The 11952-nt window shown below is 43.5% G+C and overlaps 1 protein-coding gene across 3 annotated transcripts in view; it reads left to right on the plus strand.

Moving 5' to 3' along the window:
• LOC129370172 (capping protein, Arp2/3 and myosin-I linker protein 3-like) overlaps window positions 1-10437 on the plus strand; it is a 41845-nt gene extending 31408 nt beyond the window's left edge. For 2 of the 3 annotated variants that reach the window (XM_055045902.1, XM_055045919.1), the window contains 11 exons: window positions 332-398; window positions 489-676; window positions 954-1033; window positions 3047-3220; window positions 4536-4728; window positions 4810-5485; window positions 6646-6740; window positions 6969-7095; window positions 8490-8561; window positions 9083-9190; window positions 9416-10437. In XM_055045902.1, the coding sequence (XP_054901877.1) occupies window positions 332-398; window positions 489-676; window positions 954-1033; window positions 3047-3220; window positions 4536-4728; window positions 4810-5485; window positions 6646-6740; window positions 6969-7095; window positions 8490-8561; window positions 9083-9190; window positions 9416-9456 (1821 nt within the window). In that variant the 3' untranslated portion in view covers window positions 9457-10437. The remainder of the gene's footprint in view (window positions 1-331; window positions 399-488; window positions 677-953; window positions 1034-3046; window positions 3221-4535; window positions 4729-4809; window positions 5486-6645; window positions 6741-6968; window positions 7096-8489; window positions 8562-9082; window positions 9191-9415) is intronic. The other variant, XM_055045909.1, reaches the window with a different exon arrangement.
• Window positions 10438-11952: the final 1515 nt, after the last annotated feature.

Below are 11952 nucleotides of genomic sequence, written 5' to 3' on the forward strand. Positions count from 1 at the left end.
TCTTTTCAAATGTGTTGGTTTGTTTTGGACCTTTTGGGTTTCTGTACTTTGCTCTGACAGCTGACATGGTGTCAGAAACCTCCTCGTTCATACCGCCATAACTTTTTAAACGCATTTCAGATCTTGCAGGTCTTCAGAGTTGCTTCAAGGTCTTTTCGTTTAGCCCTTCCTCCAGTACTGTCAGGAGTGGACCGTTCATTGATCCAGCTGTTTTATATCCGAATCGTTCTTGCACGTTCTCTCTCTCTCTCGAGGAGGCTTCATCCGGTGCCTTGTTTTGTTCACCCAGAGGATGACGGGATCTCTTTCTGTCTGCTTTTCATCCTGCCAGGACACAATCGCCATTAAGAAGCGCAGCTCCAGAACGAGGAGAATACGACCCGTCTCCACCCGGCTGAGTGAGTAATCATCCACTTGCGCCTCCCCTTGGTGTCCGGGTTTGGACGTCTCCTCGTTGCATCTCCTGCCCTCCGTGTCGCCACCGACAGGCTTGTGTGACGACTCCAGCTCCTCTCCGCCTCCCTCCGTGCCGTCGTACTCCTCGCCGCTGTCCCACTCGGCGTCCTGGGAAGGCCTGTCGGAGCTGCCCACGCAGGGTCTGCCGCTGCACCACGTGACGCGCGTCCGGCCCAGGCCTCCCCGGAGGCACAGGGGAGGACACGTCACCGCGGAAACAGTAGGGACGCAATCTTTTCATCGCCATTAAATTTGATTCATTTTTCCAGGGTTTTTTTATTCCTCTTTCCGAGCTCTAGATTTAACTGATGTTTTCCTGGTGTTTCGTCTTCCGACTTCTGCCTTTGTCAAATGTAGCCTTTCAATTGGTTTAGGTCATCTAATCCAGTGCATGCAGTGTGCTCCATTTGTTTTACTGCATACATAACTTTTACAAACGAACCCTGCAGGACCAGCCTGTCTGAGGAGAGTGTGTGTTTGTGTGTGTCTGTGCCCAGCACTGCAGTGAAAATGGAGGAATAAGCCCTCTGGATGACGGACTCCCAGATTTTTACACAAAACGAGTTTTACCTGACAGGTAAGGGACGCGTTGATGTTTCCCACCTCCAGCGTTTCACCTGGAGGTGAAGCCACAAGCTTCACAAGCTCAGGCCGCACATTCGGTTTTCCACAAGCCACTGCCACTGCTTTGTCGATTTTATTTCCACTTTGGCCGCAGTCGTCCATTTTCGACACTTCCCACAACATTCAAATTAATAAGCGCTTTTGGATTACATTAGTGGCACAGTTGGTAGCGCTGTTGCCTTGCAGCAGGAAGGTCCTGGGTTCGATTCCCGGCCTGAGGTCTTTATGCATGGAGTTTGCATGTTCTCCCGGTGCACTCGTGGGTCTCTCTGGGTACTCTGGCTTCCTCCCACAGTCCAAAAACATGACTTTTAGGCTAATTGGTCTAACTGTTAGACCATTTTTTTATTTTTTATTTTTGGAATGTGTTAATTGCTTGTTAATCATTTATTCTGCTCAAGTGCAGAATGACTAACTTTTGTTTCTTATTGCAAACAAAAAGAAATGCCGTTGATCCACTCATTAGGAAATTCTGTGCTTACTCCAGAACCTTCAGTTTCTTATCATTAAAGGGACTTGAAGCCAAGAGCATTTAAAGGAACTTTAAAAGTAATCATCTTTTAAAATCACAGGCAGTAACTGTGCAACACATCTGTGCACAGGGCCAGAGAAAGGAAAAGCAGAGTAGATTTGTAGCAGTGCAATCATTTAGGGTCCGAAACATCTTGCTGTATTTGTTCAATAAAAGGCAAGAGATAGTAGACAGACCTGAATAGGAAAGGTAACCTTGCATGATTTCTCCTTTGATTTTGTGCTTTGTGTAAAATAAAATGCAGTTTTCGGGGTTTGTTGGGCGGCTCAGGATAAACGATGTGATGTTACAGAGCGTTGGTGTCACCTGGCAACTAAACTCCCCAGCCTGTATAGCTTGATTGATAATCTGCTGCAAGGGTAGCCTAGCGACCTACGTGTTATTTTGCTGATGAGGTTGGTTTCAGTGTTCTTGTCCTATGAGATATTTCAGGTTACCAGTTTGGAGTAAATGAATGAAAATTGGGTGTGGTCTGTTCAAATGTTCCGGCTCACATGAGATTTCGACAGAAACCGTGTTTGAGCGCCAGTAGAAAGTTTTGCTTTCAAGCCGGAGTGTTTAAATCAGGAACCATTTCTTCTTGTTTTTTTTTTTTTTTAGTATTTATCTCTTTCAAAAGGTTTCTATAAAATATCTTGGTGATTGTTTCTGATCCGAATCCGCAACTATTATGCAAATTCAAAAAGTCATCCCAAAGTCGTAGCCAAAACTAATTCAAGATTTTTCAAAGCTTTATTATAGCCGGTGATCTCTTGTACCAGTCTGTATTACAGCAGATTTGAACAAGCCTCTGACTGAAGACGCTCTGTGTTGCTATAACAGTCTCATAAAGTTTTTTTGTCATGGCACAAAAAAGGACTAAATTAAGAAAAATATGGTGGTGATTGCTACAATAAAACTTATTTACAACAGTGTATAATATAGATAGATAGATAGATAGATAGATAGATAGATAGATAGATAGATAGATAGATAGATAGATAGATAGATAGATAGATAGATAGATAGATAGATAGATAGATAGATAGATAGAGAGATAGAGAGATAGAGATAGATAGATAGACAGACAGACAGACAGACAGACAGACAGACAGACAGACAGACAGACAGACAGACAGACAGACAGACAGACAGACAGACAGATAGATATACACATTATTGTATAATATATAGACAATAATATACAATTATATATATATACACATTATTGTCTATATATTTATACAAACCATTATTGTTGTGTCCTTAAGACATGTATCCCAGCAACACCCCCACTGCAGCAGCTCAGCAGACAAACAAGCGACCCAGATGGCCGTGATGAATTCGGTGACATCTTAACAGAAGGGGCTCGTGTGTGAACCAACCGGATGACTGTGTTGAACTGGACTGTGTGTGTGTGAGTGTGTGACATGCAGCCTTTCTCCCCACTTTCAGTCAGCTTTCCTCCCTGCATAAAGCACACTCTCTGAGGAGGAAGAAGAGGAGGAACATGCTGGCCATCTTTGGCTTCCGTAAGAACCGCAGCCAGACCCTGTCCAGTCAGGGGCCCGAGTCGGAGCTGGAGGTCTACGGAGATGGGTGTCACACCGTTGCTACGGCGCCCACAGGGTGAGACGTTTTCCACAGACTCACTCAAAGATTATTTCTTGGAAAGACTTTATCCAGTAGGAGTGGCATCCCACTATGCCCCTTAGTTACATCTAAGATGTAACTAACTTCTCAAGGCAACAAGTTGCAACAAATTTTGCTTAAAGGTATCAAAAAAGTGGAGGGATCAGGGGGTCATGTTTAATTTTCCTTTCACAACTTTTTGTTAGTCCTTGACAAAAAAATGAAATAAAATAAAGTTTGTGGCTGTGATACTACATGATAAATGCTTTTTCCAAAGCCCTTCATAGAACCACAGGCTCAGAGTTTCTGGTCAGCTCCTTTTGGTTTTCTACGTGAAAATCCGCTGCTCTGAGCTGATAAATTCTCGACAAACGGCGCTCTGAGTCTCCCGTGTTTCCTGTGTTGACTTAAGGAACCCCGGCGAGCTGCCAGTGCAGAACCAGGCTGATGTCACAGTGTTTGCACAGGTGTGCATGACAGCCGCCGGCTCCGTTTTGGATTCAAAAGTCAACGAATTAGTTAGAAATGGCCTCACTTCTCCTTAAACGCAGATTAGGCTAGCAAAACTCGGATCTTTACCAGGAATAATGATACCTCTAGATTATGCTATTTGTATCTTAATCAGTATTCATACATTGAGGACTTTATTACATATTACCGTATATTTTCAAGACACAGTGCTCTTTTATAGCACAATCAAGTAACTATTTTACTTTCAGTTGCGCGTGTCAAACATGAACAAAATTTGACTTTGCAATGTGACGCCTTTTATTTGGGCCTCTTGTTTCTTTAAGAAGCTCCTGTTCCTCCTTCAGCTCATCGTCACCACAATGTTCCTTCATTAAGCCGTTCTCAGGAGCGTAGGACTGGGAAGTAGTTCCCACTTCCCTCAAGGGGGATTTGTTAATTGCTGCTGCTGCTAGTCTGAAGGAGCTGTGTTGAAATATGCAGAACTTTGTGAGACCGATATTCTAGGCGCCCTAATGGTTGCCAAGGATTTCACACACAAGAATCAAAGCAACACTCCAGGTATGTTTTTGATGAGCCAGTAACATTATAACATGAAACAAAGCTCAAAAAAGTTTATTTTACATAATACTCCCGCCTTTTACGCACTCTACACTGTGCAGCATGGTAGTGGCAGCATTGTGTTCTGGGAAGCTGCTCAGAGCTGATGGGACACAATGAGTTAAATTCAGGGCTATCCTGGAACAGAACTTGCCAAGATGAACGAGTGAAAACTTTTGTGAAGCTTCGTAGTTTCTTCTGTTTAGGTTTTATGTCCGATCAGTTTGTACACGCTCTCTTTTAGGACAGCAATGGAGAATGTATACACGCTCCTCCAAGCTCCGCGGCCAGCCACCAAGTCTCCCAGCGACGGGGCCGAGGGGAAAATGAATGATCAACAGGGAAAAGTCGCTCTTGTCCTGAGTCCACCACCGGTGCCGGGGATCCCTCACCCAGGGGTGGGAGGAGGAAAACACCCCTTCTACTCTCCCCGAGAGGTACTGCGCACCCCTTCCTCTGTTTGCTTATGTTTTCACTGCGCTCAGTCTGTTTCGCCTCTTCGTCTTGTGTTTTGACAGATCCCTGAAATGGACGCCGTGTTCGAGCAGCCAGTGGAGACGGATAAGTACTGGGTGGACGACAAACAGAGGACAGTAGTGCTGGAGGCGGAAGCGGACTGGATGCTCGAGAGCCGGCCGAGCGAGGCGCCGGCTGAGAGGCAGCGCTTCGACGAGAGGATCCCCGGAGAGCCGAGGACGTCCGACAGACAGAGCGACAGGTACTGGGCCGAGAGCAGACCCGCGGAGAGGCAGTGGACCGTCGACAGGCACACCCAGCGGCAGATCGACAGGAAGATAGAGAGGCAGTGGATGGGCGGCAGGCAGATCGAAAGGTCGTGGTCTGAGAGCAGACCCGTGGACTTACAGGTGGACAGTCAGTGGACAGGGCGAAAGCAGGACAGACAAGTCCAGGCGCTTCATTTGGCACAAAGGCCGCTGCCTCCGTACCCGTCGGACAGGACGCCGTCGCCCAAACAAGAGGGGGGCGACCTGTTGAAGAGCAGCGCAGAGGCAGCAGCCATAGAGTGGCATCCCCAGGACCCGCAGGGAGACGCAGCGGGTCCCGCAGACGGGTGGAGGAGTGGCGGAGAGGCGGGGGGAGGCCGGAAACCAGAACCCCCGCCGCAGAGCAGCAAACCCAACGTGACCCGGCTGCGGCCGAGACACAGGAGGGAGAGTTCAGACGCCCTGCCAGGTACAATCAATCCATCAGTTTATTCACTCGATTTAATGAGGCAGTGTTATTATAAGATCCACTTTTTTGAGCTTCACGTTATGTCATAATTCCTAATCAAAGAATTGCCTGAATTGTTACTTTCACTCTTTTATGCATGTGTAAGAAATCATTTAATCTCCAATGGCAACCATTCAGCTGTGCAAAACGCTTGGTGGGACCTAGCCCCGCCTCAGAGCCGCAGTTTCCAACCTTCCACCTCACAGAGCAGCCGTCCCTCACGACTGCACGACTCGGCTCCTTCAGACTAGCAGCAGCAATTAGCAAACACCTGGTGAAACTGAGCATCTGCTGAGATCTTTATAGGAGTCACTTCTCAATGCAGCGCTGGTGGAAACGTTGCTGAAGGGTTGATGGAGGAGCCATGTTGTGATGACTTTCTGAAGGCGGAGTTTCAGAAAGAGCTGGAGTTTCTTAAAGAGACAGAGGCCCAATTTCAAGGGGTTAATTTGAAAATCAGGAAGTCAAAATTCTTTTAAGCTTAAGACCAAAATGGTTGTAAATTAATTAGCAATAATTTCTTTTCTAATAGCATTTCTGAATTAACCAAATTTCTTGGTTTGATAGAATAAACATTTTTTTAGTCTCTGGCATTCATCTATATAAAATTATTTTACATAAAGTGTCACAAGCAAAGGTTTGGTGATGGTTTTATATGTGCCTATGCAAAAAGTCAGATATGGAACAACAATTTGATCCATAATATAATTCTTGGGAGACACTTTTATGACACATTTTCTTTTTTTTTTGCTTTATTTAGTAGCCCAACAGTTTTATGTAATTTCTCCTTTATTTTATAAGAGATTTCCAGTTAAATTTAAGATCCAAAACAACGTCTGAAATTTTACCTTTCTTTTCTCGTTCCACTAGATTTTCACTAGTGGATAATCTAATCTAAAAAAAAAAAAACCCTTCAAAAATCATACATTTTGTTTCATTCCAGTTTATTGCCAACTTATCATTCATAAATCACTCATTAAGTTTGGATGTCACAAGCCGTACATTCTGTAATGTTTTTTAAATCATTCCCAGAACAAAATGGTCCCGGTTGATTCGATTATAAAGCAGATTGGAGTTTGGCCTCGTTGTCTGCAAATTTCTCTTTTCATCATTTGGCGCAGAGGAGGAAGGCGATGAAGAGAGGGATGCTGGGAAGACGGAGAGGAGAGAGAGAAGACGAGATTCCGAGGGTCAGCCTCCTCCCATTCCCGAAAAGGTGACGAAAAGCAAAATGTTTGACCGGCTGAAAGATACCGTACTTTGTGGTGAATATCCGCTCTCACGCTCTGATGTCATGTGATGTTGGAAAATAAGAAGTGGGTGAAGGGATTCGTGGTTAATGAGCTCCACCGAGAGCACAATTCAAGGTTGAGATTTCAAGATGACAGTTTTTCCCGGAGGGTAACGCATTTTCTCGTTGCCATTGTTGAACTGTGCCTCTCAGCCAAAGACCTCTTCCTACGTGACCTTTTCTAAAGAATCGGCTAACGAAAGGAACCTACCTCCTCCTCCGGTGCCGCCTCCCGCCGTCAAGCCGATCCACGGGCTGCCGGACAGAGCGGCGAGTCAAGGTACCCGCACCACAAACCCTGATTGGCAGAGAGAATCCAGGGTCCAGTCCGAATGTATCCACACAAAGAGATTAGCGCCTGTAAACCGGGTCTCAGAACGAGCAGTCTGACTAACGGAGCGTTTCTTCACAAAGCGATACAGGAGGAGTAACTCAACGTGGAACTAACAGATAAACGCGGCTGCAGCTGGTTGATGTGAGAAATGACTTTGTGTAGCGTATGGCTTAGACCACGTGTGTCAAACTCAAGGCCTGTGGGCCAAATCTGGCCCAAGTATTTTTTTATGTGGCCCTCTAGATTCTAGACATTAGTTGTGCTTAAATATTATTTTATTGATCGATTCAGCGCAGCTCCTCTGCCAAATTATATCAATCAGTCGCTTCAGTTTCTTGAGAATTATTCCGGAAACTCAGGCAAAGTCAATAAATTCCAGCATTTTTTTGTGCACTGATAATTGGGAGTTTATTGCAGATTTTTCTCGAAAATTGTCAAAAACATTCTTACTTGTACTAAATAGCTGCCTTGGCCTTCCTTGACGTCAGATCATAGTTTGTGATGCACTCAGCGAGCAATAAAAAGTCACATTTACTGACATGAATAAGCGCAAATATTTCCAAATCAGTACCACAAACACTTAGATTTTTATTGCAAAGATTTTTTTTTTAAATCATAAAGTTCTGGAGGAACTGAAAAGATGTCCAATAATATTATTTAATTTGAAGAACTCATTGATATTTTAGCAGTGTGTGAACAGATTTTATAAATACATTCTGGTACATCCGGCCCTTTAAGAGCGTTAATGATCTTGATTTGGCCCAAAACTGAAAATGAGTTTGACCCCACCTGTCTGAGCTTTCATAACAGAGTCTGTTAATGCCGGTTTTTGGCCAATAACAGTATCGGTTAGCGATATCGTCACCAAATGTTCACATTGTGCTGTATCCCTAATCACTGTAAGACTGGAGCGAATCTGAATGCACACAACGCTTGTTGTTTGAAAAGTGTGCTACGTCGAGTTGCCCTATTACAAAAAAAAAAATCCAGATTTTAAAAAAATGACAACTGTTTAATGATTTGATCTGTGATGTCGTATTGTGACTGAAAAACCTCTTTCCCAAGGCAAAGATAGGAAGCATAAGAACAAAAGAAATACTCCAAAACTACAATAATGATCTGTTTGGATCACCAAAAGCAAGTATGTCAAAAACAATTGGGCTGAAATACTTTGATTTTAAATGACTCCCTGCGCTCAAGGATGGGAAAAGTAAAAAGCAGAAAATGTGGGGAAGTCAGTCAACAATAATGTGTGTGTGTGCATGTTTGTGTGTGTGTGTGAGCGTGGTCTCCTGCATGTGAAGGCGCTTTGATTGCAGCTGTTTGAATGTGTTGCTCAGGTGACGAAGGCCTGAGACCTCAGGCTCCCGTGAAGCCGCAGAGGAACAGGAAGGCAATGTCCTGTGATGCAGGTACGTCGTTCTCTGGGTTTATTTATTAAACATAACGGAGCTCTGATCGGCCCTCACCTCCAAAAACATGACGCTTAAGTTTTCCTCATGTAGAAAAAAAAAGTTTGAAAAGTTTTTTTGTTTGTTTGTTTGTTTGTTTCTTTAGAAAGAAACAAACATACAAATGGGGTATGTTTGTAAATGGGGTATTTTTACCCCATTTTGTAAATTAGAACACAGTTTTGGTTTATCTGGGAACTTTTTAAGCAAGCTAAAGCCCATAGAAAGCAACATTATTTATGTTTTTCTACAACTGAATGCAGGCGCAGCAGCAACGCTCACCCGAACGTCTCCTTGAAACCTTCTCTAGTATTCTAATGCAGTTTGAAGGGCCTTTTCTTTGCTCGTTTTCGTTCTCAGAAACCTAAAAGCAGCCAGCCCTTTTGGAGATGAGGTGGTGCATGTCTCAGTGTGCTGTTGCTGTTTGTGCAAAGTGTGTTTCTCTAACCGTTGACTTGTCTCCTGTCCCTCACTGATCTCAGGCTCTGAAAGAGAAAGCCCCAATAACATTGAGAAGCCCCCAAATCGCAAACCCCCCGTGAAAAAACCTAGACTACCACAAAACAGAAACAAGTCTCTGGACTTGTCTGGTACATGTCTCTCTGTTTTTATCTGTGTGTGTGTGTGTGTGTGTGTGCGTGCGTGCGTGTTCATGTGCGTGCGTGCGTGCGTGTGTGTTCATGTGCGTGTTCATGTGCGTGTGTGCGTCTAACGGAGTCGGAGTGTGAGTCAAAGTTACTTACGTTTTTGTATCTGGGTACCGGTTGAGCTCACCTCCGCAGCATCATTTTTTTTTTTCTTTTCGTTCCCTGCAGACAGCTTCAACGCTGCACCTGGTCACAGCGAGCTGGTGTGACGGCTGACAATCCCAGGGTCGCCGTGACAGCGGCGGAGGGCGAAGAGCGCAGGGCCCTAGGAGGGAAGACGACCAACATCAGAAAGCGTCGCCTTGGTCTCCGGCAGAAGCGGTCCCCCCTGTCTGCCGTTTTATTTCCCGCGTCAGAACCCGCAGTCTCTTTCAAAACAGTGTTCGCTACCTTAGAGCGTAAACGATCGTCGCCGTGTGTGCCGCTGGAAAGCGGGCCCCAGCTTGAATGTCGTGGCTTTTTTTTTTTTTTTTTTTTGGGCCAGAAGATAAATGTCTTCATTAGAATGTGGTTTCTTTTTAGAAATTTTTGGATTTTTGGAATTTGCAACGCATTTATTCGCTGATCCAGTCGACTGCCTTGATTGACACTTGAAGAATTAGTTGCTTCTTATCAAATGAAACCTGATGATTTTTATCTAGTTTTGCTTTCAGGAAAGTTAATATATTTTATAGATGAAATAAATATTATGTATGAGCACCCTCACATTATCGATTATACATGAATAAAACAAAAACAGGTGAACTTCTTCTATCTGCATTTGTATTTTATTGCTTTCATTTTCTTCCTCCCTGCAGGAGTTACATTTTACAATGACTGCAGATGGATGAGGCGACTCTTTTGAAGGAAAATGCTTGATATAACTATGACGTAATTGTTTTTACGTTTTTCTTTACCAATAAAAAAAAAATCTGTACATTTTTCCATTTAAACACATTCGTGCATTTCAGTTATACACTGCATAATGACTAGTTATCGCTTCACAGTCCCTTTTTCTCCCGTGCGCTATATTACAGCCTGAAGCATAATTAGATTTTTTTTGTCTTTTTAGGTGAAAGAAGTGAATAATTATGAAGGAACATAAACAGGTTCATGAACTCGGGCGGTTTTTTGTGAACTAATATTTAAAAAGTTCAATGTTCAGCTTCACTTAGTATTTTGCAGGATTATGTGTAGCCGTTTCTCACTCAGACTCGATGGATAGTATAAGGTTTTAAATCTTATACTGTCTCAATAAAAAGATTCTCAATCATATTTAGGTCTGGACTTTGACTGAGCCATTGTTTCACAACCCTTCTGATGCATGTCTGGCTGCAGGTTAAAGGTCGCTTCCAGCAAGCTCTCCTTGCTGGAAGGCAAACATAAAGTCCAGTGTTAAGCCTTCTGTGTTCTCTAAGCAATCACAAAAGGTTGTCCTCCATCGCTTGGTGCAAAGAGATCTCTGCAGAAAAACGGGCAGGAAAGCGTCTCACTGAGCACAAAATGCCGGGACGGCACCAGTGAGTTTTAAAAGTCCTGTTAGTGTCAAATATAGTCTCAAAACTATCAGAAGAATAACGTCTTTGTCAGGGAGCCTAAACTGTACATATAATGAGACGAACAGGAGTACTATGATTATGGAAATATTTTTATTCTCAGATTTACATTATCGAAACATATAATTATGTTACATCTGATCACTAAGATAATACACTGCACTTTTTCAGACTTGTAGCAATCGCAATAATACACTGATTAATGGACATGTAAAGCAGATATGTAAAGTTTTTGAAACGGTTCAAGAATGAACTTTTATTATTGTCTGTAGCTGACATACTATCACATAGTCTCTACCAAATAAGATTAACCTTTTTTTAAAAAAATCCTCTTTTATGTGTACCAAGATTTTTTTAATTCAATATCAAGGTGAATTTCACTTTGTTCCTCTAAATCTTGTTACATGTAGTCAAACTTATAACAGACATGAAAATATGTTTTTAATATGACCTTCGTGAGACTTTGTATTTAAACGTTTTAGTTTGTAAAGATTAGTAAATCTTCATTTATTTAGATAAATACAACACATGACAAATCACTTTCCAAATATGATTGGTCATAGTTATTTATATTTTCATAAATATATGAAAATATGTCATATAGGCCTATACAAAACCTTCCTCGTATCGGCTCCTCCTCGCACGTCAACCCCACAGGCTCGTTTCTGTCGCCCCCTGGTGGCGCAGAGGCCGCAACTGCGACCGAACTGTGATTAAAAGCAGCAGAATCATAATTGCGGTTAATTGGCGGGAAACGGCCTCAAATGACGTGGCCGTGATCGCAAAGGGAGATTACAGCTCAGGACGCGATAAGAACAGCCCCACGGTAACGACCCCACAGACGTCTGGTTTTGATTTCCACGGTCGCAACGTGGCTGCTAAATTTACCGCTTGACTTCAGAAATGCCCCACCTCCCCAATACCCCCCACGGGTTGGCATGGCAACGTAGTGTGGTTACAAGTGGAAGAATGTGAAAACAGCAGGGGGCGACTGATCCCTGCAGATGAGGCTATCACACACACACGCACCCCCCCCCCCACACACACACACACACACACCACACACACACATACGCACACACATACGCACACACACACACCCGAACCAGGTTGTCATCGGCAACCGGGTTTTGACCTTTTTTTCTTCCTTTCTTTCTTTCAAGAGATTTG

The sequence above is a fragment of the Poeciliopsis prolifica genome, unplaced genomic scaffold (genome assembly GCF_027474105.1).
Source record: "Poeciliopsis prolifica strain line A6 unplaced genomic scaffold, Auburn_PproV2 SCAFFOLD002, whole genome shotgun sequence".
In the NCBI taxonomy this organism is placed as follows: Eukaryota; Metazoa; Chordata; class Actinopteri; order Cyprinodontiformes; family Poeciliidae; genus Poeciliopsis; species Poeciliopsis prolifica.